Raw genomic sequence first — 10531 nt, forward strand, 5'->3', positions numbered from 1 at the left:
TTGTAACAGTTTGTATATTGACTTTTTTTTTTTTTAACTTATTTTTATTTTTTTTTATTTTTTATTTTTTGGCTGTGTTGGGTCTTTGTTTCTGTGCGAGGGCTTTCTCTAGTTGTGGCAAGCGGGGGCCACTCTTCATCGCGGTGCGCAGGCCTCTCACTATCGCGGCCTCTCTTGTTGTGGAGCACAGGCTCCAGACGCGCAGGCTCAGTAGTTGTGGCTCACGGGCCTAGTTGCTCCGGGGCATGTGGGATCTTCCCAGACCAGGGCTCGAACCCGTGCCCCCTGCATTGGCAGGCAGATTCTCAACCACTGCGCCACCAGGGAAACCCATGTATACTGACTTTTTAGTAATGACTATATATCCATGAATTACGCTTCTAAAGGAAAAAAAACTCTTTCAAATTAAAAGACTGCATTTGAAGTGTCTGTGGTCCAAGTGAAGAAGTGCTGACTCATGTTACAGTTTTAGCACTGCTCAAATATCTTCCTAGAGTTTGATATGTCTAACCTGGAATGACATTCTTCTCCCCCGACCCCGCTTTTCTACTTATCTTTCAAAATTCAGCTCAAATGTCACCTCCCTATAAACCTCTTTCCCTAAACCAAACTTGGAGGGTTTCCCCATCCAGAATGTCACATCTTCGGTGTTCCCACTGATGCTTTTGTTTTCTATGTATGAGAAACTACTGGCTTTATGTATGATTTTAGTTCTACCACATTCTACCCAACTTTGCATTGAAGCCAAGCATATACTAGGCCATTGTTTCTGCAAGGTGCACACCAAAATCATCTGGAGATCTTAAGACAAAACATAACAAAAAAACATTCTGGGGCTGGCAATTGTTAAATTTATAAACACCCACATAATTCTGATGCACTACCGTAAACTAACTGCTCAGATTATAGACCAGTATTCACAGAAAGTATCTTCTACTTCCTACCACTCAAGACATCAGCAGCCCACCCAATTAAACTAAGGGAAGATTCTGATAAGAAATAGGCAAGGTTTGGCCAAGTGTTCACTGACCTCTAATCACAGTCAGTGGCAGGAACCTGAACCGAGATTGCAGCACTTTTAGTTTAACCCTTATCTGAACCACAACAATAAAGACAGGGTAGACAGAGTACTTTATTCAGGGGGGGGAAAAATTTACTTAATGGGAATAGCTCTTTTACAGCTAAAGGTAAGAAATTTCAAGCTTTATAGCTGTAAATCACTGTGCCTCCAACTGTGAAAAGAAATGACTTTTTAAAAAAAGCCAAAGCAAGAACTGCAGTGCAAATGTAGGGAGAATTTTACTGGAAAGCACTTTTCCTTATTCTCTCTAAATACAAGTGAGGAAATTAAGTAGGTACAAATACCCTCCGCTTAGTGGAAACCACAAAATTCAAATTAATATATAAACAAGTGTAAGATAATTCTATCTCTAGGCTTACTGAATGAAAAACATCTTGTTTAAAACCCACATTAGAGTGGTTATGGTCTGATGCAGTGATACCTCAAATGTATTTTCCACCTGCTCTTTAGTTCCTTCTCACTGGAACCCCGAACTTCCCCAAATCCAGGGACCCAGGAGAGAAGGAGAGGAATATGCCACCCCAGAGAGGCAGTCCATCTTAAGGTAAACTATATTACTAAACAGGGCTCACGCAAAAGCCTGTAATTAAACTACAATAAGACACTATCCACCACACATAATGGATCTCTGGAATATATTATGTATTCATGCTCTCTTTCTCTTCCTCTCTCCCTCTCTCCCTCTCTCTCTCTCCCTCTCCTCTCTCTCTCCTCTCCTTCCAGCTTTCACATCTACTACTCCCTGTGTCCACTCTCCCCCCTGCTCTTCAAGTTCAAAAACATTCCTCAACAGATATTGATACCTTTCCTCAGACTATGGTAAATCCCAGATATTCCTTCTTCTATAACACACCTCACTGTAATTTCTTGTTTCACAACTCTATTTTTCACCAGACAGGGATGCCTATCTTTTTTACTGGCTTAGTGAATATATACTATACATTCAATAAATGTCCATTTAATTGAACTGAAACATGTTTTATGAATGGATAATAAAAAGGCAGACAAATCGCAATGTTATGGAAGATTGAAATTTGGCCTTGGGCTCTTACTAGCTTACTAAAGCCACTTTTGCCCCTGCTCCACAGTAAGGGGGTAAAGGGGATGGTAATCCCAATGGTCCTTAAAGGTCACTAAAAACACAGTGACTGGGCTTCCCTGGTGGCGCAATGGTTGAGAATCGGCCTGCTAATGCAGGAGACACGGGTTCGAGCTCTGGTCTGGGAAGATCCCACATGCCGCGGAGCAACTAGGCCCGTGAGCCACTACTACTGAGCCTGTGCGTCTGGAGCCTGTGCTCCGCAACAAGAGAGGCCGCAACGGTAAGGGGCCCGCGCACCGCGATGAAGACTGGCCCCCGCTTGCCACAACTGGAGAAAGCCCTCGCACAGAAACGAAGACCCAACACAGCCAAAAAAATTAATTAATTAATTAATTAATTAATTATTTTTAAAAAAGCTTGATAGCAATAATTTCAGATGCTACGATGCCTCCAATGCAGTACCCATATTTCTAAAAAAACAAAAAACAAAACACAGTGACTTTACAGCAATAACATTTTCCTTAGTATAAACTATAAAGAAATCTTAGAAAGCTCTAAAGAAATAAAAAGCACCCATAGTCTCAAGACACAAAGGTAACATTTGTTAGATTTCTTTCTAGTATTTTCTCCGCTACAGTGCCTTCAGTCACTGGATTGTAAAGACTTTAAAAGTAAAAACTGATTTGCCCAAAACAGACCAAACCTCTGACAGTGACATATTGTGATGATATTGAAAACTAAAGGAGTTTGAAAATAGGAAGAGGAAATAGCCAATTAAAAAAAAAAAAAGCAAAATATGTCAACATTAGATTCTGAAACCAATACCTAAAAATACTTCAAATTATAGCCTAATCCTAATTATCCAGAAACATCTGAGTTACAGGCCAACTCAGAACTATAAAAATTTCTATGCCTAAGTATCCCTAGGGGATTTTAGAATAGCTACATCCAGGATTTTAACAAACATACAATGCCCTGAATAGTGTGGTGTAGCTCTTGGAAAAATGGATAATAAAGAATGCTTTCTGTTGATTCTCTGAGGGCTCTTAACCAGTTACCTACCCATTTCTTCCGATCACACATTAATGGTTTCTGTCACCAGAGATGCCAGGGCCACAGATCCCACTCTCAGACTATGGTGATCCCACATCCTATTTAATCTACAAATTGAAGATGACTACTTAATATTTAAAATAAAAAAACTTGGGAAGCATTTTTAAAAGTTGCTAAGATTTTAGCTGAAGTTAACTGATTCCCTATTATTCATCTCCTAATTTGTATATCCATGCTGATGTCCTTCATACATTACATTTCTTTCATATAGGAAAAAAAAGAATTCTTATTTCTTTTTTTTTTTTAATTTATTTATTTTATTTATTTTTGGCTGCACTGGGTCTTTGTTGCTGCGCGTGGGCTTTCTCTAGTTGCGGCGGGCGGGGGATACTCTTCGTTGCGGTGCGCGGGCTTCTCATTGCGGTGGCTTCTCTTGTTGCAGAGCACGGGCTCTAGGCACGCGGGCTTCAGTAGTTGTGGCACGTGGGCTCAGTAGTTGTGGCTCGCGTGCTCTAGAGCGCAGGCTCAGTAGTTGTGGTGCACGGGCTTAGTTGCTCCGCGGCATGTGGGATATTCCTGGACCAGGGCTCGAACCCGTGTCCCCTGCATTGGCAGGGGCGGATTCTTAACCACTGCACCACCAAGGAAGCCCAAGAATTCTTATTTCTTGATGTACCATTGCTACATATATTATGCCTTTCAGATCTATTTCGTTTTTAGAAAGTAAAATTATATAATATAGTCATTAGGCACCCACATCAGAACTGTGATGACTACAACCATAATGTCCAAAGCTCCTGCTGCATGCCATCCTCATTTCCTTGGTTCTGCTATTTATTTCTACAGTGCTTATGCATCAATGTTCATGATAGCACATTCAAATGTATGTTCAGAATCCATACTACTTGAATCCGAGGTGCGTAAGTTATTTTCTTCTTAAATCCATTTACACACAGGTAAACCAAAACACTAGATACAGCATAGGGAAAAAAGCAAAGATACTGACTTGCAGGCCAGGAATCTTGGTCATCCAATTTCTTTGGCCTACAGTCTCCTCATCGGAGAAGGAAAAGAATAGTGTTCTCTACTGTATATGGCTGTAAGTCATCACAAGTGTGGGAAAAAACTCAATTTCTACAAATCAAATGCATAATATTTCTGATATCATTATTTAGCATGCTGGATACTCAGGAATTACTTATTAATTTGACAAATCTCAATTTCTATTGTGTGAGAGCTGATCAATCTGGACTGAAGAAAGTGCTTGACAAAGAAGAGCTTAAGGGCTTCCTTGGTGGCGCAGTGGTTGGGAATCCGCCTGCCAATGCAGGGGACACGGGTTCAAACCCTGGTCTGGGAAGATCCCACATGCCTCGGAGCAACTAAGCCCGTGCACCACAACTACTGAGCCTGCGCTCTAGAGCCCGCGAGCCACAACTACTGAAGCCCGCGCGCCTGGAGCCTGTGCTCCGCAACAAGAGAAGCCACGGCAGTGAGAAGCCCGCGCACCGCAACCAAGAGTAGCCCCCGCTCGCCACAACTAGAGAAAGCCTGCGCACAGCAACAAAGACACAATGCAGCCAAAAATAAAAATAAATTAAATAAATTTATTAAAAAAAAAAGAAGAGCTTAAAAAACAACACTTGACTCGATTTTTAACCTACTTTCAGTTATGCCTACATTCCATAATCAAAACATTAGGCAGTATATTAAACAATATCCATATAGGCTGAAAGTTTAATCACTACCAAAAGTAGTTCAGGGATTCTTAACCTGGAATCCGTGGAGACCGAGGGGATTCACAAATAAGCTTGTCAAGAATCTGAATCCCCAGAAGTCATATGCAAAAAGTATGGTTTACTGTACTAGGAAGAAGGTCAGAAAATTCTTAAATTGGGACAACAACCAAAAGAGCTAAAAACTACACTGTTTCTACTCAAGTTTTTACTATATGAGTTTATCTGCTTCCTAAGAATGTTTTAATTACGATTTATAACAAGTCCATCTTCATCATGGTAAATTTTCATGCCCTTTTTTTTTTTTTTAAATGGGAAAAAACATTATGAGCCAAAGATTCTCAGGGCTTAAAAAAAAGGGTCAGTTTTCTGAATCGCTTTTCTCACTAAAAACTACGTTATGTACTAAAATACATATCAAATGGGTGGCTTTTAAATAGTGATAAGAGGGACTTCCCTGGTGGCGCAGTGGTTAAGAATCCTTCTGCCAACGCAGGGAACACGGGTTCGAGCCCTGGTCCAGGAAGATCCCACATGCCGCGGAGCAATTAAGCCCATGCACCACAACTACTGAAGCCTGCGCGCCTAGAGCCCGTGCTCTGCAACAAGAGAAGCCACCACAATGAGAAGCCTGCGCACCGCAACAAAGAGTAGCCCCCGCTCGCCACAATTAGAGAGAGCCTGCGTGCAGCAACGAAGACCCAACGCAGCCAAAGATAAATAAATAAAATAAATTTATTATAAATAAATTATAATTTTAAAAATCTGTATTTTTAAAAATAAAAATTTTTAAAGTAAAAGACAGAACTCAAGACTCCGTCAGCTCATAACAGGTTTTTAAGAGTTTGAAACTAAACCTCACCAAACAAAAAATAAATTGTAGGGAAGACTGGTGAAATTCTAATTTCAGAAGGTTGGTTTGCTAGGTTTTAATCAAATAAGTCAACTGCTTGAGTAAGTTAACTGTTTCCTAAGCCTACATTTTATTGACTTCATGATTAACTTTGAGAAGAAAATTAAAGGAATGTCATCCTGTCAGTGTAACATGTAAAGCTGAAATAAATTTGTTTTTGACCAAGCCACAGCTACAGATTTCATTTATTTGTTTGCAAAATACTCCGGTTCTTTATGACAGATAGATTAAGGAGGATCTCTTATCTTAGGTAGCTTTCAACTTATGTGACTTTAAGCTTTAACTGCTCTGTCACTTTTAGAGACTAAAAGAGGTTTTGCCCAGGAAAAAAGAGAGAGGAAAAAAAAATCCTGTAATTCTAGCTAAACACATAACTGCCAAGATTCAGTGTAACTAATACATGTGCAAAATATCACTATATATAAGACCATTCATTACAGCACTGTTTGTATAGCAAAATATGGGGAACAATCTAATAGTTATCAATATGCAATTAGTTAAATTAAGGCCTAACCACAAGGTTCCACAAAACAGCTCTTTAGAAAATTAGTCACCTCGAAGACATAGGTGGGGGCAAAGGGAGGAATCAGGTACAGCATTTACTTGGGGAGGAGGGGAATAGGCCTAACATATATGCACTAAGTCTCTCTGGTCTTTTGGGAAGAATATACAATAAAAGTTGTGGCTGTCTGGGGAGGGAAACTGGAATGCTGAAGGACAGATGAGTCTTAATTTTCCTCTATGTACCCTTTAGAACCTTTCAAAGGTGCTCTATGTATTTCCCAGTCAACAAAATAAAAGATTGATTTGTTTTGTTTTTAACAAATTTATGGGGTAGAATTAGAAACTTTTAGCTCAGGCACAGATTCAGATAGAATCTACTGAGCAGTAACAATGTCAAATTATATAGAATAAATCTCCTAAAACTTTCTTTCAAAGAGACTGAAGCTCATTCATTCATTCAATCAGTATTTCAGGGCCGAGACATTAGATTTGCAGATTATGTGTTCTAGGCATCTGAGCAATGCCCAAGTCATCCAAGAATTCTTGCTTTCATGGAGCTTTAGTGGGAGTAGAGATAAACAGTAAATAATATAACTTTGAGTAATGATATGTGCTATACAGAAGAGACAAAATAGGGGCTAAAGAGCAACCATGGGGGAGGAGGGAGGACTATGCTTTAGGACAGTTAAGGTAAACCTCTCTGAGAATATGACATGTGAGCCAAGAACTGAACATTATGACAAAGCAAGCAACGCAATAAACAGGAGGAAAGCCCTGTGACTGGAACATGCGTAGCCTCTTATTGTTCAGGGTACAGCAGAGCAACAGTGTGGCTGCAATGGAGTGACCCAAGGGGAGAAGTGTGGGAGATGATCTCACAGGTAGGCAGATCCCAGATGGATGGAGGGCCTTGTAGCTAGGAGGGAAAAAAGTCAAGATTTTAAGTGTGCTGCAGAACTTCTGTGGAGTTCTGAGCAGGGAAGTAACAAGATCTATGTTTTTAAAAGTAACACTAGCTGCTATTTAAAAGGGGATCAGTACAGTAGGCCAGGTAACAAATGATGGAACTGAACAGTGGTTTCAGAGAGATAGGGAAATGTGTCTGATTCAGGATATAATTTGAAAAATAGAGCCCACAGAATTTGCTACTGGATTAGAAATGGGAATCTGAGTGGGATAGCAACTGGGTGAATAGTAATTCAAAAAATCATCTTTATGTGTATAGTTACAGTTGTTAAGGTACTCTGACATATATTATGTCATTTCATAATAACAAGAGGCAGGGAAAGGTCACACTGGGTCAAGATCCAAGTTCTGCCTCCTGCCAGTTTTAAGACCCTAGGAAAGTCCTTTGAATGGGTTTCTAGCCTATATAATGTATTGTCTACTTCACAAGACTTCTGCAGGTACCAAGTGGTTGAAGAATTTTGCAAATGTAAATAATGCCCATTTTGAGGTAGAAAGCATCACACTGTCCAATGAAAGATGGTACATTCCCATCATTCAGGACAGTAGTGTTACCCCATTATATTCCACTGCCACCACTATTATATTCCACACAGAACCTTGTACTGTAGTTGACAGAGAAGAGACAAGCTTCTTTTTTTAAATTCTGATATAAAAAATAAACATTTTCACAGATTTTGGAAAAGCCTACATAATATAAGCATGGGCACTAGAAAAAAAAAATAGTATAATCTTTTAATCTTTCCTAGGGATTGGAGAAAACAGTTCTTTTTGCTATAAATGGCATTAAAGTAAAACCACCGAACTCTTACAAGATAATACCCAAATCAAGGGACCTTTCATTAGAGAGATGTTATCAACAAGACTGTAAAATTAAGAGTACATATAAGTTATCACTGTCTTGTTTTAAATAGCAAAATGCAAAAGCCTGGTGTAAACTAAATTACTGTGTGCCAAATGAATTGAATTATGAGGACTTCAACTTATTGCTTCAAGTCATAGCTATAAGTTTATATACAAGGTCCCACAGAATTTATTTTTCCAGCTAAGACTTTCATATTATTGCAGAATATCTCCAGCATTAAGCAAAAATGGAAAAGTATATGTAAAGTCTTTAATTCATTATGTATTTTGGAGAATTATCTTGAATGTCAATGTGTACTAGGTACTTAGTCGACAACCTGAATAACAGTAAAAATCCAAGGATATCTGATGTATAGCTCTATCTTCCACCCCTCATTTTCAAGTGGGGCCTCAATAAACATGACCACTGGGGCCATGTGATTGCATTACAACCACATTGTAAGTACCCTCCAACGCACAGCCATTAAACTGCCTTGGACGGAGTCGAAGACAAATCTTTAACACAACAAATGAAGGTTTTACACAACACTGTGAAGGTTCACATCATTAGACTCCAGCGCACAATGACAATATGTTCTACTTCTCTACTTGCTAAAACTTGCTACTTTACAAAACACGTCTTATTTCTCTAAATTAAGCACCTTTAGGTCAGAGACCCCCCATCTCAGATATATTTCATTGCAATCGCACTACACAATATACCATCTTTCAATCACTTAGCATGCATCTCCCCCCAAACTTTAAGGACAAACTAGATTAAATACACGTTCAGAGTTACAGCAAACAAAATGATGCTGCAATTTAGACACTTTAACTCGCATATTGAGCAACACAGAGGTTCAACTAATTTCCTTCACTAAAACTGACAAAAAACACCTAAAGGTTTTGTCTTCGTGGACTGCAAGAAACATTTCACGTCTGAGGACTTGATATTTATGTAAAGAGTTTACAAAACCAAGATGAATTTTTCATGGTTCCATTGGTACTTGGCAAAGTATATACATACTCCTGAAGAGCTGAAAAACGGTATTGATAATTTAAAGCGCACAAAATCGAGAGGCAAAAGGTTTCACAAGGTCCCGCGTATCTGTACTGCACCCCCTCCCCCAATCCCCGCTCGGTCTCGTGTTAGAACTATTTCCTCTAAACAGAAACAGTCCTAAAAGAGTTTGCCAACTAGAGTAAACTCACTTCGCGAAGATAACGAGCGGAAACGCATTTAAAGAAGAGGAGATCGCGGAAGCGAGGGCGGCGGGGCGCGGAGCCCCCACGTCCCCCGAACCCCGGCAGCCAGGGGCGAGCATGTGCCGGCGGCTGCAGGATGCGCGGCCCTCCCGGAGCCGCCTCCCGTGGCACAGGGCCCCGCCCGGCCTCTCCCTCCCGGTTCATTCATTCTGAACCTGCGGCTGCCGCACCCCTGCACTCCCGTCCGGGCCGAGACACGGATCCGAGGCCGAGGGGCCGTGTCGGGCCACAACCCCCGCCTAGAGTCCGGGCCCCGTTGCGATTCCCGCGCGCCCGCGGCCTCCGCTTGGGGTGGTCTGAGAGGCCGCGGAGGCCCGCTCCCAAGACCAGAGCCCCGCAAGCCCGCGGCCCCACCCTCCGCCAGGGCGCGAGCCAGGCCTTCCCCGCTCGCGGGCCGACCGCCTGGGAGCCCCCGATCCCCGCTGCCGGGCTGCCCCACTGCGGCCGGAAGTCTCCCCGGCGCCCCCTCCTCAGCGCCCGACTTCCCTCGCCGCCGCGGCCAGACCCTCTCAGCGCTGCCTCGGGCCTCCCAGCGCGGGCCGCGGGCCGGAGGAAGCGAGGGGCCGCTCCGCCCGGTCCGCCGAGAGGGCAAGAGCAGAGCGGGTAGCCGGAGGCGGGCCCGGGTGGTTACCTTGATAATCCTGCGGGGCAGCCCGGCCATCTTGTCAGATCCCGAGTTCGGCCTCTGGTCTCGTCTCCGGCTCCGCTCGCCTCACGCACGAGTGGAAGTCCCGGGCTCCACTTCCGGGGGACGTTGCCGCGCCCGCCGCCGCCGCCGCGCCGAGGCCCCCCGGGAAATGTAGTCCCTGCTAGGGCGCGGGCGAGCTTCCCTCGGACCTGGCCCCCTCCCCCGCGCTCCCCGCCCCAGCCGCGGCCTGGGGGTGGCGGAAGTGACGCGCCGCGGCGGGGCAGGGACTTGGGAGAGGCGGCGCGGAGCAGCGCGGAGCAGCGCAGAGCCCCGTCGCTAGTGGCCGATCCTGCTGCGCGCTGGTGGGACTGAGTGGTCTGCGACCAGCAGGCCTCTTATCCGCGGCCACGCCCGCGCCAATGGGCGACGTAACAGAAGCCCGGCCGCAGACGTAGCCCATTCATTCATTCGTTCGTTCATTCAACGCTACTGCAGGGCG

At 43.3% G+C, this 10531-nt stretch overlaps 1 protein-coding gene across 1 annotated transcript in view; it reads right to left on the reverse strand.

Moving 5' to 3' along the window:
* The window catches only part of UBE2N (ubiquitin conjugating enzyme E2 N), a 35274-nt gene extending 25123 nt beyond the window's left edge, over positions 1–10151 (reverse strand). Inside the window, exon 1 of the mRNA XM_059936667.1 lies at positions 10036–10151. Coding sequence (XP_059792650.1) covers positions 10036–10065 — 30 coding nt within the window. The 5' untranslated portion in view covers positions 10066–10151. The remainder of the gene's footprint in view (positions 1–10035) is intronic.
* Positions 10152–10531: the final 380 nt, after the last annotated feature.

The sequence above is a fragment of the Balaenoptera ricei genome, chromosome 10, assembly GCF_028023285.1.
Source record: "Balaenoptera ricei isolate mBalRic1 chromosome 10, mBalRic1.hap2, whole genome shotgun sequence".
NCBI classification, from domain to species: domain Eukaryota; kingdom Metazoa; phylum Chordata; class Mammalia; order Artiodactyla; family Balaenopteridae; genus Balaenoptera; species Balaenoptera ricei.